At 42.2% G+C, this 19790-nt stretch overlaps 1 protein-coding gene across 1 annotated transcript; it reads left to right on the plus strand.

The window, feature by feature from the left end:
• The first annotated feature begins 15638 nt into the window (after nucleotides 1-15638).
• On the plus strand, nucleotides 15639-17172 carry LOC123943967 (cytochrome c oxidase subunit 8C, mitochondrial). The gene is made up of 2 exons (XM_046008550.1): nucleotides 15639-16345; nucleotides 16875-17172. The coding sequence occupies exons 1-2, from the start codon at nucleotides 16106-16108 to the stop codon at nucleotides 16965-16967; spliced, it is 333 nt and encodes a 110-aa protein (XP_045864506.1). The 5' UTR covers nucleotides 15639-16105; the 3' UTR covers nucleotides 16968-17172.
• The last annotated feature ends 2618 nt before the right edge of the window (nucleotides 17173-19790 follow it).

Below are 19790 nucleotides of genomic sequence, written 5' to 3' on the forward strand. Positions count from 1 at the left end.
ACCTCTGCGTGGTGCTTTTACAGACAGCACCTTGCTGCTTGCTTTAGCAGGTTTAAAGCAAAAATCTCAAAGAAACGGAAAAGTTTTCCTCAACAAAATGTCTCCGTAAATGAGAATTGTTGAAACCGCACGATCTCTCTGCTTGGATGAGTCAAATCGCCCTTCCCTGGATGCTCCTTGTCTGGGAATTCGCAATAATTCCAGTGATGCCACTACAGAAACACCTTATATTTATGAAGCACCCATAGTACTTAAAACACCGTTAAATATATGGCTTCGTTTGAACACCAAGCCACCCTTTGAAGTCCTCGAGACAGGTATAATGGTTACAGCTAAGAAATAGACTCGGAAATCCTCAATCGTTTGCCCCGGGGCACACACGCAGCATTAATAAGTAGGCGCGAGCAAGCCCAGACTAAAAGTCCAGACATTGTGACCTTGTGTCTTCAGGCATATCACCACTCAAAGTTCTCAGGTAGGACTTAGAAATACCTGATGTATTTGTCCTCTGGGAATTCACTTAAAATCCTCTTTAAAGTATTTGCATTTTCAATCTCTACCCACCCTTTGAGAAACAAGTTTTCCAAGTCACATCAGGCCTTCCTGTTGTTCTCTAAACCACCTCTAATCTTATAAGAATAAGAGCAATTTTGAATTATGTGATCTTTTTAATCATCTCTTGGTCCTTTATTATTTTATCCAACCACTTCATATGTGGTTGGAGAATTGAGGGTTGTTTTACATCCTTCTGAACCAAGAATGTAATAAGTGTTAAAAGTGTGTGATCTGAGCTTCCCATGCTGACTTCCAACCTTATAGCAAATGGGGAAAGAGGGTCAGAGTAGAAATTCAGACTTCCTCCCACTCCTGGAGAAAAGGGAAACCCCAGGATGGTATAGGCTTAGAAGAACACTAAGGTCCTATGGAGAATGGGATGCCCTTTGCTCCCAAGGGGACCCCCCCCCTCCAGCCCTCCTATTCAATGGAGAAGAGCAATTTAAAATTATTGAAACTTGCACAGGAATCTGGTCTATAGCTTATGTGGCAGGCAGCGAGGTGACCAAAGAAGAATTAGGGCCTGTCCCCCTGTTTCTTAGCAGGCAAAATGGGGCACAAGTCAGCTTCCATCTCCTCACACCCCTCTTCTTTTGCTCTCTTCTCAGAAACATCATTGCTTATAGCAATAGTTTGGTGCTGATGGGTGATCTGTACAGGATTGGAATTGGACTTCAAGAGGAAGGTTACAGGTGGTTGGAGCTGAAGGTCAACCAAACTGAACTTGAGTTGCCAGGACATCTCGAGGTGGGTCCCAGGGACGGCAGTCTCCTGGTGGTCATGGTTCCAGGCCACAAGTCCTACCACATCACGCTTATCTTTAGCCCCCTCCGTGAGGCAAAGCAAGACCAAAGCCAGCCCATGCCCCACATTATTTCTTCTTCGACCTTAAAGGTGAAAGAGCAGGTATGGCTAGAGAGCTCACCACCAAAGGAAAAAATGGAGCAGGAACTGCAGAACCCTGACGTGCCCTGCCTGACTCTGGAACGATAAGGCCGGGGCTGTGTTGCAAGGTATTTTCTATTAGTTTATCTTTGTCTTAATCAACTAAGGATTGCGTTAACTGAAAGAGTTGTTACGTGCAAACCGAGAAATTCCATGGTCCATACCCCTTCTTGATAATTCATTTAAAAAAGATGTTTAATTAAAAAAGATCAGTCCCCATCATTACACTTTCTCACTTATTCCTGACCCTCCTTACTTGACTTCGGTTCTGCTTCCTAGACACAATTTAAAAAAACAAAATTAAAACCAACAACAATAGAAATCTAAAATTCTATCGAAGGCTTTTTGTTTTTGTTCTTAAGGGGGGTGGACAGAGGGAGAGGGAGAGAGAGAATCTCAAGCAAGCTCCACAGCCAGCACAGACCAGAGGCAGGGCTTGATCTCAGAACCCTGAGATCACAATCTGAGCCAAAACCAAGAGTCAGGCGGTTAACCGACTGAGCCACCCAGGCGCCCCTACCAAGGTTTTTTGAAACACCAAGTAAGTTCTGCTGGTTCTACCCTGTCCTTTTGTCCATCTGCACATTCAGAGAACTCTAGTAGACTAGTTGGGTATGATTCGCCTTCACAAAACCCAAGCCCAAGTGTTCCATGATTTTTTTCCTCCCTTTAATTCATCTAGCTTGTGGTTTCTTATTATACCACTTAGCTACATTTTCAAGATACTGAAGTAACTCAGTTTACATATCCGTCAGAGTTTAGATATGTCTAGTTTTAGACCAACACATTTTTTTTTAAAGCTTCCAATACCATGTGCCAAGCACAGTGCCCATGCTCAGGCTAAAAAAATTAAATGATTCTTTGCCCTTGAGAAGCTTAGAGTCTAAATAGAAAGACAGACCTGGGGGGGAAATGGCTAGTGCTACGATAATACTCCGTAGTGGTGAACAGAATGGGTCCTAGAGCTATGCGGATCTGGGTGGACATCTGACACAAACCAGGCCAAAATCATTTCTGGAAATTTCTGCCAGGCCATCCTAGGATATGTTTTCTCTTAATCTATTTCTCTGGGTTTATGACTTTAGGGGACACTGTAGATTTTTCTTCTTCAGCTCTGAGAAGAAAGTCAAGAGCAGTAGGACTGAAGACTGCAAGCAGAAACAGAGAGCTTGTAGAAGGGGAAACCATGGCATCATTTGAACTTTTGAGCATGGCTGTGCCCTAAACCAATCCACCCCGGTTTTCTTGTGTTTATGAGCATTAAGTTGCCCTTACTTCCCCCACTTTTAAAATCTTAAACTGGTTGGGAGTGCATAAAAACAGTTGGATTCTGTCCCTTGGAATCAAGAATCCTGAATTTGTGTTCTGTTTCTTCTTCTGCTCCCTCCATCAGCAAATGGGACCCCATCCACCAGATCCACCTGGACACCTATCCTAAAGACCTGAGTCATTCCTTGCATTAACTGTGTTTTCTGTTTTCTGCTACTCTATTCTGTTCCTTCCTTTTTCTACCATACATAATCATCCACCAAAGCCCCTCCCTAGGCTCCTTTCTGGAGTACAGTATGGAAGCTGGGTTTTTTTTTTGTTTTTTGAGAGAGCGAGAAAGAGGGAACAAATGAGGGGAGGGACAAAGGGAGAGGAAGAGAGAGAATCCTAAGCAGGCTCCATGTTCAGTGTAGAGCCCAACTGGGGAGAGCTCTATCCCATGACTCTGAGATCATGAGCTGAGCTGAAATTAAAAGTTGGACACTTAACTGACTGAGCTACCCAGGTGCCCCAGGAACCAGGGTTTTTGAAATCATGATAAAAAGGAAACTTCTATTTTTCTTATGCTTTGCTTATAATGATTCTGTTTCCACCTGTTTTTCTGAATCTCCTGGAGTCTAAAGTATTAAGTGAAATGAAAACACATGTGTCAAAGTACCCAGAAGAGGGACTAGTACCTTGAGAGACGTGAAAGATGTCTTCCCTATCTCCGGAAGAAAGAAAACATTTTTATCACCAGAGACAGAGAGTTCCGAGAGTTGAAGATTAGGGGACATGTATACAAACATATCGTGTTCAACTAAGCCTTATCTTCCTAGTCACTTTATAATTAACGGCTCTGGCTCAAGATCCTTTGTCTTGTCCTATTTTCTCTATTTACTACTCTTTGTCCAGCTTTGTGTGTAGGTGTTTTTCTCCAATTGCATCTTTGGGTCTTTATTTAACTATGGCAGCTCCCATGTACCTGCAAAAATCTGTATACCTTTCTCTTGTTAATCCGTTTATGTTGATTTAAATCTTAGTCCCAGCCAAAAAGGAAGTAGAGGTAAATTTTTGCCTCCCTGCACATGAATGCAACTACATTTAAAATGTGAACATCGGGGTGCCTGGATGGCTCAGTGGGTTAGAGCCTCTGCTTTCAGCTCAGGTCATGGTCTCAGGGTCCTGGGATCGAGCCCCGCATCAGGCTCTCTGCTCCGCGGGGAGCCTGCTTCCTCTTCTCTCTCTGCCTGCCTCTCTGCCTAGTTGTGATTTCTCTCTGTCAAATAAATAAAATATTAAAAAATTTTAAAAAGAATAAATAAAATGTGAACTTCAGTTCATTAAGTACACAATCAGGAGAGTGAAAAGACAAGCCATCATGTGGGAAAAGATATTTACAATACATAAAAACAAAAGGCTTATATCCAAGATATGTAAAGAATTCCTACAATTCAATAAGAAGGAGGCATCTCAATTAAAAAATGGACCAAAGATTTGAACACACGAGGAATCCAAATGACACAAACAAGAAGGTGTTCTTCATGTTAGTGAAAGGAAATACAATTTAGAGCTGTAATAAGATAAAATTACTGACTCATCAGATTGGTAAAAATGAGAAAAACAATTTCAAGTGCTGATGAGGATGTAGATTAATAGGAACTCTGTACACTGCTGGTGAGACTGAGAATAGGAAGAACCATTTTTTTTTTTTAAGATTTATCTATTTACGGGCACCTAGGTAGCTCAGTGGATTAAGGCCTCTGCCTTCGGCTCAGGTCATGATCTCAGGGTCCTGGGATTGAGCCCTGCATCGGGCTTTCTGCTCAGCAGGGAGCCTGCTTCCTCCCTGCCTCTCTGCCTACTTGTGATCTCTCTCTCTGTCAAATAAATAAACAAAATATTTTTTAAAAAAAGATTTACCTATTTATTTGAGAGAAAGACTTGGGGAGTAGGGGCCGAAGGTGAGGGGGAGAGAAACCCAAGCAGACTCTGGGCTGAGTGTAGAGCCCAGTGTGGGGCTTAATCTCATAACCCTGAGATACAGCCTGAGCCAAAACCAAGAGTCAGATGCTTAACTGACTGCACCACCCCTAGGAAGAGCAGTTTGACATTATGCAGGAAAGATGAAAATTGCCTTGTTCTATGGCTCAGCAGTTCTAACATTTGGTATATAGAGAAACTTATCCCCACGTACATAAGAGATATGAACAAGAAGGTTCATAGCAGCATTGTTCATATGAGTCAAAAACTGATAACAATGTAAATATCCATAAATAAGAGCAGAGATAAAAATGTGGTATGTTAATGTATTACATGAAATTAAGCTATAAAAAACATGGATGAATCTTACAAAGATGATGTTAAACCAAAGAAGCAAAACACAGAAGTGATTATACAAGATAATACCATCTATTGTATTATTGTAGTCCATCCTTTCTAAGATACACTTTTTTTTTTTTTTTTACATTTTTTAACAATGCTGGAATTTGTTGACCAAATATTAACTTATTTGGTTAAGATATTTGTTTTCAGTGAGATGTTAAATAGTGGTATCTTAAATTCTATAAAATTAAAAAACAGGCTTGGGGTACTTGGCTGGCTCAGGTAGAAGAGTGAGTAACTCTTAATCTTGGGGTCGTGAGTTCAAGCCCCATGTTGGGTGTAGAGATTATTTAAATAAATTAATAAACCTTAAAAAATTAAAATATAGAACAACAGTGTGTTTAAAAAAGAACAGGCGAACCTAAACCATTTGTTTATAGATACATAAACCCTAAAATATATGGAAAAGCAAAGATGAGTAATGGTGATACAATCTCAGGTATTGAAGATGTTGTGGAACTTTCTGAAGGTCTAATCGGCAAGGGTTAAGCCAATCCTTGATCCTTTGGAAGGATATTTTTCCCTCATGAAACCTAGGGATGGAATTCACCCCTGTTTACTCAGCATCCTACTTCAAAGTACATTCTCACATATTGTCATGGTATCACATCCATTTCCCACCTTTCTTTTTCTTCATAACCCCCTCATTTTTCCCCATCAAGTGTTCTGAGTGGGATCAATCCCATGTTTTATACTTGGTTGCCTGGTTCAAAATTTTCAGCCAAAGCTATTCCCCTCACTTTAAAGATTAGTTCAAGGAAGGTATGTAACCCCATCAGGAACCAGGATGTGGTGAAATGTTTGCTAGGACTTCTGGAAGAGAAAATCTCTCCTTCCACAGAAGATGCTAGAAGAATCTTCCCCTCTTCCATTGAACATGACTGAAAAAGGGTATAGCCCCAGGAGCTCTTTGCAACCATCTTGCTGTCAGAGGGAAGCCTGTCTTAAGGTAATATTAACTTGTACCTTAAAAACTGACACTCTTGTGACATCATTAGAGATACTTAATCAGGCTTTACCTGAAACTAGTTCTCCTTCTGTTCTTATGTGAGCCAATCAATTTTATTATTAGATTTTTTGGTAACATTCATTCAAAGTCATCTCAACTGATATGTATACTATTTCATTTAATCTCTGTGTCAGCATTCTAAGAGAACTATTATTATACCAACTTTGTCTGAGACTTTGCAGCTAGTAAATGATAGCGCTGAGGTCTGACCTTTGATCTTTGGGCGCTTCAACTGCCAATGTCTTTCCACTCTAGCATAATAGAAATCCACTGAAGAATTTCTCCATGTGGTTCAGGAGAGGAAGAAAAATGTCAAATTTAAAAACGAAAAGGTGGCAGAAGAAAACTAAAAAAGTGTTCATCCCATGTAATTTTTTTTGAAAAAAGAATATAGCAGTTCTTTCTCAGGGTTCTTTGTAATCATGGATGGAGGCTTTTGCTGGCTCTCTCATCAGCATTGTGCTGGCAATTCAAAAGTATGTCACTGATGTTACTAATTGCATAACGCATGTTTCCCCCCACCTTTGCAACTCTTCTCCTTCTGCTCCTTGCTTATTTGAGTTTCTTTGTCTTTGAGGTCATGCGATTAGAAAGACAGACACAAATAGACCCAGAGAGACACACGACATCCTGCAAAGACCTTTGGTCCTTGAATAGCAAAGACCCTCAGTCCTTGAATAGCAATTAAAGGTGGTTTTCTAGAAAGTAGAGAAGTCAAGATGTTTGGACCTGAGGTCGTACAGTCTTAATTCATTATATAATTTTCTAGATCCCTAACACCAGTTTGTTTAGAACTTGAACATTTATGAAAATCACATTAAAAAGAAGTCAGTGGGCAAGTGTGACTTTCTCATTCATTGTTTACCTGGAGCTCCAAAATCAAAAAGCCTGATCTCGAGGCTATAGCTCTAATTAGGCCCTTTTATATAAATGCAGCAGGAGGGCCCCATATTGTAGGTCACTGAGAATATGTTGAATCCAGGGCCCACTAAGCCCTTTATTGAAAGTCGTAGAGGTTTGAGTTAACGGTGTTAGTCTTTTGTGACTTGAAGAAATTAAACAGAGGAAGGTTGTTTGTACCTGCAATTTGAGAAGCTAAAAGTGCCGCCTCCTAGGGTAGGGGTAGGCGGCAGGGAGCTTAATCGTGTTGTGGCTGAATTTGGAGTTAGATTTACTGACACCGTCACAAGTAATTTAAAGTTTTTTGTCACAGAGGAAGACCTAAAATGCTTGATTCTCACCTCAACAGCATTCCAGTCTAAACTTTTAAGACTGGGGGGGGGGCACCTGGGTGGCTCAGTGGGTTAAGCCGCTGCCTTCGGCTCAGGTTATGATCTCAGGGTCCTGGGATCGAGTCCCGCATCGGGTTCTCTGCTCAGCAGGGAGCCTGCTTCCTTCTCTCTCTCTCTCTGCCTGCCTCTCTGTCTACTTGTGATCTCTCTCTGTCAAATAAATTAAAAAAAAAAAATCTTTAAACTTTTAAGACTGGGAATGGTTCGGCCAGAGTTGGCACTTACCCAGCTTGTTCTTAGCTTACTTCAGCATCGCTTGTTACCTTTTTTAATTGAGAAAAGAAGGGAAAACCTGAAGAAAAAAAGACTTGACTGATATAGCCTTCATTAAGACCCTTTTTGTTGCAAGTGATAGAAATCCAGCTCCCACTAATTTAAGCCCAAAGCAGGATTCATCATAAAGAAAATAAAGAGTGGCCCAAAATTCAAGGAAAAGACACTCTTAGCTTTAGAAACAGACCAGGGATTTGAATACGGCCTGAATTTTCCTTCTGTCCTTTTTCTCTGCTTCTTTCAGTGGCCTGGCTTCATTCTTAACTCACGATGGAAGGGCTTTCTCCACAGCTAGAAAACAAACAAACAAAAAAACCCCAAAATCAGAACATGGCTCCTAAGTTGACCTTCCATTGCCTAAAGCAGTCTTGCGTTCCAGCCTTCTGGTCCCAAGCATAACATCCCTGGAAAAGGGCTCTTCTGCCTGGTATTTGTCAGGAACCTGTCTTTAAACTGATCAACCGAGGCCAGGAAACTGAAAAACCGAGGCCAGATCTTATGGGATTCATTATGTAACCAAGTGTTCAAACTATGGGGATTTACGAGTCCCTGAGACCCTTGGGGTCTTGCAATGTAAAAATTATTTTCATGAAAAACAATTAAACAAAAATTACTTTTATAATAATATTAAGATATTTGACTTTTTCACTCATTCTCTGAAGAGGGTACGGGGAATTTTCCAGAGGCAGCGGGACAAGGGACATCAGAATAGGTTGAATGCAAAAGCAGATGGGAGAATTCAGGTGGCCTAATCTTCTATTAAGTCAGACATTAAAGAGATTTTACTTATTTTTTTAAGATTTTATTTATTTATTTGACGGAGAGAGATCACAAGTAGGCAGGGGCAGGCAGGGAGAGGGGGGGTGGGGCGTGGAGCAGGCTCCCCGCTGAGCAGAGACCTTGATCCCAGCACCCTGAGATCATGACCTGGGCGGAAGGCAGAGGCTTAACCCACTGAGCCACCCAGGCGCCCCTAAAGAGATTTTTAAAAAGTCAAAGAATGCCACTCTTTTCACTATTGTCGACATAAAATGGACAAACATTTATAATTTCTAAAAAAAAAATAAAAGGAAGAGAGTTTTATTTGAGCCCAAGTGAGGATAGCTTCCTAGGATACATAATCTTTACAAGTAAGAGAGTGTTCCACAGAAGAGATGTTTAATACAGGATTTTATATGTTTTTTGTTACATCAAGAGTTATAAGTTATCAGGATGAAGGACATTCCAGAAAATTATAAACTTTATCTTTTGCTTTTAGTTTGTGCAAGGTTATAGGCTTTGGAGGGATGGGAAAGGAACTTAGGGAGATTTTTACTCTTATCTTTAGCTTGAATTGTTTCTATTAGGTTATTTGCTAAGGAAGCAGATGTACAATGTATGCTTGGAGCAGAAATGGAGCTCATGCTTTGAAGTCGTACTCACCTTGGTAAAAATTAAAGTATAGCTTTCCTGGAGTCCCGGAAGCAGTGCCCACAAAACATGAAAAGTTAAAAATTTCCCTAAACACTGTTTTTTAAAAAGACTTTATTTATTTATTTGAGAGAGAGAGCATGAATGAGAGAGCAGAAGCAGGGGGAGCAGCAGAGGGAGAAGGAGAAGCAGTTTCCCCGCTGACCAGGGAGCCTGATGCAGGACTTGATCCCAGGACCTCACCGATCATGATCTGAGTTGAAGGCAGATGCTTAATCGACTGAGCCGCCCAGCCACCCTAGAATCCTCAGTAATTTTTTTAAAATTTTATTTATTTATTTGACAGAGATCACAAGTAGGCAGAGGCAGGTGGAGGGCAGGGGAAGCAGGCTCCCTGCTGAGCAGAGAGCCCAATGCAGTGCTCAGTCCCAGGAGCCTGATATCATGACCTGAGCGAAAGGCAGAAGCTTTAACCCACTGAGCCACCCCAGATGCCCCAGAATCCTCAGTAATTTTTAAGGAGATCCTGAGATTAGGAAGTTTGTGAACCATGAATGTATCCATGGCAACTTCCTTGATTTTCCCAAGCCCCAGTTTCTTCATCTGTAAATGGGGTTAATAACAATGCGTACCTCACAGAGCTGTTGGAGGATGAAGACAGTTAATACTGTGCTTAGAGCAATGCTGTAGAATGGTTAAATCATCATAATAATAGCTGCCACCATCAGGTGGCTGGGGAAGGGCCAGTTCTTAGAAAAGAGAGTCTCGGGGCGCCTGAGTGGCTCGGTGGGTTAAAGCCTCTGCCTTCGGCTCGGGTCATGATCCCAGGGTTCTGGGATCGAGCCCCACATCGGGCTCTCTGCTCTTCGGACAGCCTGCTTCCTCCTCTCTCTCTCTCTCTGCCTGCCTCTCTGCCTACTTGTGGTCTCTGTCTGTCAAATAAATAAATAAAATCTTAAAAAAAAAAAAAAAAGAGAGTCTCTCTGTGAGACGTCAACAACATTGGAACCCAAAGATAACCATTCAGAGAAAACCATACGAAAAGCATCAAATATTCTGTGTTAAGACAGATACTTCACAAAAAGAAGTGCAAGGGTAGAAACGATCTCATTACTTGGGATCTATGTCTTGGTTCAGTAATCTGAGTTTCTCCAATGATGTGATAGCCGAGTCTAAGTGTCACGGTTCCAACTTTCCCCATGCGGCTTCTCTTTAAGCCTCCTTTGAGTATTTGCTGTCCCCTAACCTACAACTGGCCCTTCCCTGTTAGTTTGAATGTCCACTGCGTGGATGAGTATGAATGAGTATGAATGTCCACTGCGTGACACTTCAGGGGCCAAAGGCACAGTTAGTCCTTTTGGCAGTCCTGAATGGCAGGCATTATTAACTCAATTTCACAGGGGAGGAATCTGAGGCTGAGAGAGAATGTGAGTGGCCCGATGTGACACAGTTTAAAAAGAACAGAGCCAGGAATAAAACCTGAACTTGTCGGACCATGGAGTCCAACACCTTTCCAGGATTCCGTCTCATCTGCTGTCTACAAGAGAGGGAAAGAAAGTCCTTAATGAGAAAAATCTCTTCTCTTTCACAGTTAGAGATGAAAGGTTTAATCACACCTTTCCTCTTTCCTTTTTTTAAAATTAAGTTTTAATTTACATCATTGTATAAGATTAAGGTGTACAATATGTTGATTTGATGCATTTATATACTGCAGTATGATCACTACCGTAGCTTTAGCTAATACCTCTATCATATTGCATAATGATTGTTTCTTTTTTACGGTGAGACCATTTAGCCTTTTAGCAATTTTGAAGTACGGAATGCAGTATTGTTGACTGTAATCTCTGTGCCATGCATTAGATCTCCAGAACTTACTCATCTTTTAGTTTTGAGCTTATACCCTTTATCAGCATCTCCCCATTTTCCTTACCCAGCCCTGGTAACCCTCATTCTACCCTCGGTTTTCATGAGTTCAGCTTTTTTAGATTCCAGGTGTAAGTGATATCATATAGTATTTGTCTTTCTGCCTGGCTTATCTCACTGAGCATAACATTCTCCAGCTCTATCCATGTTGCAGCAAATGGCAGGATTTTCTTCTTCCTCATGGCTGAATTATATTCCATTGTGTACACACATGCGTGCGTGTGCGTATGTATGTACATGTGTGTATCACAACTTTATCCATTCATTCTTTGACAGACAATTAGGTTAGGTTGTTTACATATTTTTTAAATGAATAATGCTAGGCAATTTTTAAAATTTTATTTATTTATTTATTTGAGAGAAGGAGTGAGCGAGCACACATGAGAAAGGGGGATGGGCAGAGGAAGAACCAGATTCGCTGCTGAGCAGGGAGCCCGAGATCATTACCTGAGCCAAAGGCAGGTGCCTATTTGACTGAGCCACCCAGGCACCCTTTTTCCCCTTATTTTGCCTATTGTAAATAATGCTTCAATAAACAGCAGTTCAGATACCTCTTCAAATTCCTGTTTTCATTTCCTCTGGGTAAATACCCAGAAGTAACATTGCTGGATCATGTGGTAGTTGTACTTTTAGTTTTTTCAAGAACCTCCATGCTGTTCTCCATGGTGGTGAACCATGTGCGCAAGAGTTCCCTTTCTCCATATCCTCACCGACACTTTCTTTTGTCTTGCTGATAGCTATTTTAACAGGTGTGAGGACATATCTCATTGTGTTGTTCTTTTTTTAAGATTTTATTTTTAAGTATATTCAACGTGGGGCTCCAACTTATGACTCCCAGATCAAGAGTCACATGCTAGGGGCGCCTGGGTGGCACAGTTGTTAAGCAGCTGCCTTCAGCTCTGGTCATGATCCCCGGGTCTTGGGATGGAGCCCCGCATTGAGCAGCCTGATCAGCAGGAAGCCTGCTTCTCCCTCTCCCACTCCCCCTGCTTGTGTTCCCTCTCTCACTGTGTCTCTCTCTGTCAAATAAATAAATAAAATCTTTAAAAAAAAGAGTCACATGCTCTACCAGCCGGGTCAGCCAGATGCCTTTCATTGTGCGTTTCCCAATAATTAGTGATGTTCAGCATCTTGTCATGTGTCTTCTTCTTTTCTAATATATGCATTTAATGCCAAAAATTTCCCCCTGAGTATTGCTTTAGGTGCATTCCACAAAGTTTGATGTGTTTTAATTTTCCCTCTCCCTCTGCCTGCTGCTCCCCCTCCTGTGCTCTCTCTCTGTGTCAAATAAATAAATAAATCTTAAAATTTTTTTAAAAAGGAACTAAAAAGAAATGGATATAATTAATATTTACAATGTATTTTTTTTTTAAATTTATTTGACAGAGAGAAATCACAACTAGGCAGAGAGGCAGGCAGAGAGAGAGGAGGAAGCAGGCTCCCCGCGGAGCAGAGAGCCCGATATGGGGCTCGATTCCAGGACCCTGGAATCATGACCTGAGCCGAAGGCAGAGGCTTTAACCCACTGAGCCACCCAGGCGCCCCTACAATGTATTTTTAAACCAAATATATCTAAAATTGTATCATATCAAATATGTAATCAATATAAAAATTATATTAATGAGGTATTTTGCATTCTTTTTTCTTACTAAATGCAGTGGACTGAAGGCTTGTATTCCCCTTCCCCAAATTCATATGTTGAAATCCTGACTCTTAATCAAATGGTATTTGGAGGTGGGGCCTCTGGGAGGTGATTAGCTTATGAGGGTGGAGCCCTCATGAATGGGATTCATGCCCTTATAGAAGAGATCCCAGAGAGCTCAGCTCCCACAGCCCTTCTGCCCTGTGTGGACACAGTCTGTCAGCTCTCCATGAACCAGGAAGTGAGCTTTCATCAGACACCAAATCTGCCTGTGCCTTGATATTGGACTTCCCAGCCTCTATGACGGTGAGGAAGAAATGGTTGTTACTTAAGCCCCGCCACGTCTGCAGTACTTTGTTATAGCAGCCTGAACAGACTAAGGCACTAAATTTTGTTCTTGGCAGTTACAGTCTCAATTCAGTTTGGATGCTAGTTTTCATCCAAAATACTTCATCTTTATTTAGATTTCATAAAACGTTTAGCTGAAAAAGTAGATTGAAATACACAAGTTGTTCCCAAGATCGAAATTCTCTAATAATTGAATCAAGTATCAAGTTTTCAAATTCAAATTAAATAACACCTCAGATTCTGTTCTTCAGTGGTATTTGCCACATTCCAAGGGCTCAGAAGACACAGAAGGCTAGTAGATGTTGTACTGGAGAGCTCATGTTGTTAGTAGCTATCAGTTACTGCAATGACCTCTCACTCCATATTTCTCCATAGCGCTTCTCGGGTGATCTTTGAAAAATGGAAATTGGTTCACATTGCTCCTGTTTGGAGCCTCTAGTGGCTTCCCACGACATTTAGTAAATCCCAATGATTCAAGTGGGGCATTCATTTTGAGGCAGATAAAGAGCTCCCGTGTTTACCAATCCTTCTTCCTGAAATCCCATTACAATGATAGTAAAGAAGTATAAGAGGAAATCAATTCATGAGTGAAATGAGAGATGGAGGAGCAGGGCTATATTAGCGAGTCAAGTTTTGGTGAATTTCTCTAAGAAGGAAAATAAATGTGATTTTATTGATTAGTAAAGCAAAGAAGAAGGATCTGCAGCTCTGAGCACACAAGAAGCTTCAGGGGACAAGAGATGCCTTCCATCTAAATGATCCTAGCAACTTAAATGATTGGCTACAAAGACCCGGAGTAGGAAGAAACGCACAAGTTCAAGGAAACTGATGGAAAACAGTGAGTGGAAAGGATGTGTGGGTCAGCTACTCCTCTTCTCCTCTATCCACTTTGTGCACATTTTGGCAGTGTTTGTCCTAGGTGGTGGCTAGCGAAGTCTTCTAAAGAAACCAAGTCTTGTCCTGGGATGGCAGTAGTTGGGAAGCCCAGAGTAGAACCTTACTCACTTTGGCATGGGTATAAGAGTGGAAGTCTTCCTGACTGTCAATTGACATAGTCAGCCTGCCTGTACAGATCATGTAATCAGCATTTTCATTCTGGAGAGAGACTAGTGACAGAAAAGAACCCAAGTAATTATTCTGGTATTTTCATATTCAAAAGCACAAAAGACAACCAAGGGCCATAAGATAGTTGTACAAACCAGCAGGGCCAAAGTGAGTAAGAATTCACCCTTGGAGAAACAGAAATCGTTCAGGGAACTGCAGTGAAATTTTTAAAAAGTTCAAATTAATATTCTCAGAGAAATTTGAGGAGACAGGCATCTCTAAAATATAAATAGATGACTCTTAAAAAAAAAAACAAAACCATATGGGGTCCCTGGCTGGCTCAGGCAGAATGGCATGTGACTCCTAATCTCAGGGTCATGAGTTTGAACCCCATACTGGGTATAGAGTTTACTTGAAAATAAAATCTTAAAAAAAAAACAAACCCAAATAACTAATAAGTGTTAGAATTTTAAAATGGAAAACTCAACAGAAAGGCTAGAGGAAAAAGTCAAAGGAATCTTTCAGAATGTAGAACAAGAGGACAAAAAGAGAAAAGTTGAAAGACCGAGATGACTCACAAAGAAGAGCCAACATACATCTAATAGGAGTTTCAGATTGAGAGTAAAGTAGATCTTTAGTTGAGCTAAAGAAAGATTCATGTCTTCAAATAGAAAGGTCTCATCCAGTGCTAATCCATAAGAATGATAGTCGTATCTTGGAGAAACTTCACAAATCCAAAGACAAAAGATTCCAAAAAGGAAAAAAAATCAGAGGTTGAGAATTATATAAACAACACACTTACCAGTTACACGATATACTAGAACACAAGGGAATACTGCCTTTAAAATTTCTGAGGGGCAATGATTCTGAGTCTAGAATTTTATAGCTGGCCAAATTAGCATTTAAGTGGGAGAGCAAAATAAAGATTTCTTTTTTAACTTCCACTAGTTTGCTCTTTTTACTTACTACTTTTTCCCCCCTCAGTCCTTTCAAGGGCTGAGTTAATTTATCACTTACAGATCACTCCTAAAAGAGCTGCTAAAGGATGTACTACAGGAAAATGAAGTAGGAATCTAAGAAAGAGGAAGATAATCAGGTTCCAGGAGGGGGCAATCAAAGGAAATCCTAGAATGCAATAGGCTTAAAAAGGAAATGGTGTGGGGCGCCTGGATGGCTCAGTGGGTTAGGCCTCTGCCTTCGGCTCGGGTCATGATCTCAGGGTCCTGGGATCGAGCCCTGCATCGGGCTCTCTGCTCAGCGGGGAGCCTGCTTCCCTCTCTCTCTCTCTGCCTGCCTCTCTGCCTGCTTGTGATCTCTCTCTGTCAAATAAATAAATAAGATCTTTAAAAAAAAAAAAAAAAGGAAATGGTGTGAAGAAACCAGATCATCTTAGGGTAGATCAAGGTTTATTGAAGTATTACACATAAAAAATCACGATATATTCCTTTTTTCCTTCAGGAGCTACAAGTGTAGCAGCATCACCTTCTCCACTGAGTCCACACTCTATTGAATCCTGCCATGAGTATTTTTTATATTATCAGCACACTAGAGGTAATTCTTCTTTAGTTTTGAATGTTGGGGATTAATTTATAGACAATGTATGGAAAACTTGATTAACATTAGAGAAGAGAATGTAAATTTATCTATAAACTCTTGTCAGTGATAAGTAATGTCTGTTGAGAGGTATAAATGGAGAGACAGACAAAGGGAATTAAGTGAAGACTGTCGAGTTTTTCCCATTACCCAGCAGAAAGTTAAGAGATAGTATGTGGGGTTGGGGAGCTGGGCAGGGTAAGTAGGAGAGAGGGCAGTTTGGGAAGGGTAAGGCTTATGAGCCCAGGAACACAGGGATGAGAAGTAACTGGGGTGGGATGTGCACGGAAGTGGGCGAGAGATTTCAGGGAAAGCGTGCGAAGCTAGGGTTGAGCAAAAGGGGCTGAGCGGAAAGACAGGAGATACGGGCGGAGCCTAGCAGGTTATTGAGCGGAAGGGGCGGGGCGGGGGCGGAGATAAGCAGGGGGAGGGGAGCTGATGCCTCCTGTATCCAGGGCGCCTGCGCAAACCAGACGTCTGGAATCTCGCGCCATCGTGCTTTGCCTCGTGCGTTCTCTCCTGGCTGCCTCGCCTCGTTTCGCCTCAGCGGAAGCCATGCCTCGCCTGCTTGTTTTTTGTCTGCTTCCCCGCCGTCGCATGACCCCGCTGGGCCTGCAAATCGGCCGCCGCCTGATCCGCTTGGAGCCCCGCCGCCGGCAGCGTCCCAAGTCGTCCGCGGTGAGTGGAGGCCCACGCCTCAGGACAGTGTGGAGCGGGGTGGAGGGGCGGGCGAGGAGCGTGCGGCTGAAGCGGGAGCGCCTCGACGGGCGGGGAGAGGGTGGGGGCCAGAGCCTCGCGAGGCGGTGTCGGTGCCCGGCGGCCTTTGGGGGTCGGGGGAGGCTGCCTCTGGGGCTGAAAGCCGAGGGCAGAGCCGTCGCCAACCCCATACGGTGCCTGTGGCCCCCGAACGCCCTCTTTGGGGCCGAGGCCTGTTGCCTGCCCTCCCAGGGGGAGAATCCCGGGCAGCATCTGGTTCCAGGGTTCAGAGGTCGGAACTGGGGGACCGTTAGAAGGAAGAGACGTTGTCTTCCAAAAGTCGAGGTTGCGTCTTCTGGGAAAGGAAATCCTGCTTCTCAGGCTCCGTCAGGCCGCGTTGCGAGGACCACGGGCGGACTTCTCAGAAGGTTGACGCGGATCGGTCTGGGCAGCAAGTAGCGGGTCCAGTCAACCGCACGGACTGACCTCTCCCTCCCGTCTTCTCTCCCAGGACGCCGTCGTCGGGCTCGTGGTGCTGTTTGCGACCTTCTTAGTGCCGTGCGGTTACGTGCTGAGCAACCTGCGCGAGTTCAGAAGAGAGTAGATGCCGGAAGACGGGGAGCGGTTGTTCACATCCGACGAGCTTTCAATGAATTACAGGGCTTATTTGGGGTGATGACGCAACCATTGCGGGTCTTCAGTTTCGGAACCGTTTGTGTGTGCTACCTGTTTTGCACTTTCCTAGCCCTGTGCGGTACACGAAGAGGAGTTTGTGTAGTCGTGTTCAAATGTTAAATAAAGTTGAAACATTCATGCAGGCTCTGTGATCACAGATTATTTTTTTCAGCGTCGTGAAAGTGGGTGAGAATTTCAGGATGAAAAATAGAATAATGAGGTATGTATGCCGGGGTGGCTCAGTGGGTTAAGTCTGCCTGCGGATCAGGTCCTGATCCCAAGGGTCTTGGGTTGGAGCCCCGCATTGGCCTCCTTGCTCAGCAGGGAGCCTGGATCTCCCTCTGTCTGCTTTTCTGTCTTTCTCTCTCTTTCTCTCTGACAAATAAATAAAATCTTAAAAAAATAAACATAGAATAGGGGCACCTGGGTGGCTCAGTGGGTTGAGCCTCTGCCTTTGGCTCAGGTCATGACCTCAGGGTCCTGGGATGGAGCCCGGCATGGGGCTCTCTGCTCAGCGGGGAGCCTGCTTCCCCACCCTCTCTCTGTGCCTGCCTCTCTGCCTGCTTGTGGTATTTGTCAAATAAATAAATAAAAATCTAAAACAATAAAATAAAAATAGAATAATGAGAACAGCAGTGAGAGGCCAGACTTAGTGATGGAAATCATGCCATCAAGTGTATTTTATGGAGGTGAATCTTTTCTAGTAACATCAACATTAAAAGATTAGATATGAAGCAGTAACGTAATGCGAGTTTAGTTAAATGATTCTTTTTTCTTATGTTCCATTGGTACTGCACCTTACAGTACTGAGGTTCAGACTTTCCACTGTGGAAATACAGCTTTTTATTAATTTGTCTGAAATTAGCTCCTACATTTTGGTATTTGGTAAGTATCTTTGTACTTTATTTGTACCTCTCCTTATTTACTGATTTTATTATTCTCTCTAAGTTGCCTTTCAAGTTTCAAGTATCACATATACCTTTGTTTGAATTTTATTTGTTTTTAAAGTAGGCTGCATGCCCAGCATGGAGTCCAGTGCAGGGCTTGAACTCATGACCATGAGATCAAGACCTGAGATGATATCAAGAGTTAGGATGCTTAACTGACTGAGCCACACAGGGGCCTCATACATTTGTTTGAATTTAGGTCACTTTGCCAATTATGGTGACTGTGGGCAACAGAACTAAACTCTGAGCCCATTTCCTTATCTCTATAATGGGAACTTAAAATTGCTCTTTTGAAGAGATGTTGTGGAGGAATAAAACACTGAACAAAGGTAAAGAACTTTCCAGTGTAGTGCCTGAAATAGTAATCCATAGATAGAAGTTATTGTTAAGAGAATATGTGCTTACTAATATTTGCAAGTGTCATAATTATGTGATGTGCCACATCACACATTATTGTCTGAATAGATCCCTGCCTTTGTAGGGCATGGAGGACTTGCATTTTAATTACTTTAGTATTGTATTTGCACTTTGAAATTTATATTGATGTGTTAGGTTTCTCCAGAGAAACTGAGCCAATTATGTTTATATAGAGAGGGAGAGATTGATGGATGGATTTTAAGGAATTGGCTCACAATCATGGATGCTGGCAAGTTCAAAATCTGCAAGGTAGAGAGTCTCTGGCAAGTTGGAGACAGGAAAGAGTTTCAGCTTGAGTCTGAAGTCCCATCGGCTGGTGGAATTAAACTCAGGAGAAGTCAGTATTTTTCTTAAGGCCTTCAATTGCTTGGATGTGGCCTAATCACATTATAAGGGCAATTGGCTTTAGTCTGAGTCCACCGATGTAAATGTTAATCCTTTCCAAAAATTACCTTCACAGAAACATCAAGAATAGCGTTTGACCAAATATCTGGGTACTGCAGCCTACCTAAGTTGACAGAAAAACATTCACAATAGGGTAAAATAATTTTTCAGAGGGAAACCATGAAAAGGGTTTGCCACTTCAAAAATTTAAAGGTACGAATACAGTGGTTGAAATCTTATGCATTTAAGATTCACCTTCTCAGGGCACCTGGGTGGCTTGGTTGTGCCCCCAACTCTTGATTTCGGCTCTAGTTGTGTTATCAGGGTTGAGAGATTGGGCCCTGCCTCCAGCTTTGCACTCAGCAGGGGGTTTGCTTTGGATTCTCTCTCTCGCTCCCTCTCTGCCCCTTCTCCCCCATGCACGCATGCATGCTCTCTTCTCAAATAGGTTAAAAAAAATCTTAAGAGCTTTACCTTCTCTGTTCACTGGTGGCAAACCCACTCTTAGACTTTTTAAAGAACTTTGACCCATCAGGACACAGATTCAATATTGTGGTTTCTTATAATCACCAAGACCATGTTCCTGCTGCCCATTTTGAATCTTTTTCTTCTGACTCTGATGACTAGGCTTCAGCTTCTGATGCCTTCTTCCTTGTGTTCCAGCTAATGACAGGAGACTGGTTTACCTTTGTCCTGGCTAGGGAAGACTATTGAACTATAGGAATCTTTTATATAGAACTTAAGCACCTAGTTTTTGAATTTGACATTTTATTTGACATTTGTCATTTGACATTTGATAAATTTGACATTTATCATTCCCATGGAATAATGCTATGTTAGGAAGTGGTAGCTCATTTTGATGAGTGAACTCTATTGCCTTGTCACATTACTTAACTTTCAGTGCATAAAGGTGTCACATTAAAAGTACAGTTGATTCTTGTTACTTGAGGTAGTTCTATAAAGTCACTGTGAACACTGAGTTAGTGAATACTGAACCATTGTTC

Source organism: Meles meles, chromosome 6, assembly GCF_922984935.1.
Source record: "Meles meles chromosome 6, mMelMel3.1 paternal haplotype, whole genome shotgun sequence".
NCBI classification, from domain to species: domain Eukaryota; kingdom Metazoa; phylum Chordata; class Mammalia; order Carnivora; family Mustelidae; genus Meles; species Meles meles.

Bases quoted from the DNA above. Each gene is read 5' to 3' on its own strand.
- LOC123943967 (XM_046008550.1), top strand. From the start codon at position 16,106: ATGCCTCCTGTATCCAGGGCGCCTGCGCAAACCAGACGTCTGGAATCT. The intron at 16,346-16,874 runs GTGAGTGGAGGC...CTTCTCTCCCAG, and splicing joins AGCGTCCCAAGTCGTCCGCG to GACGCCGTCGTCGGGCTCGT.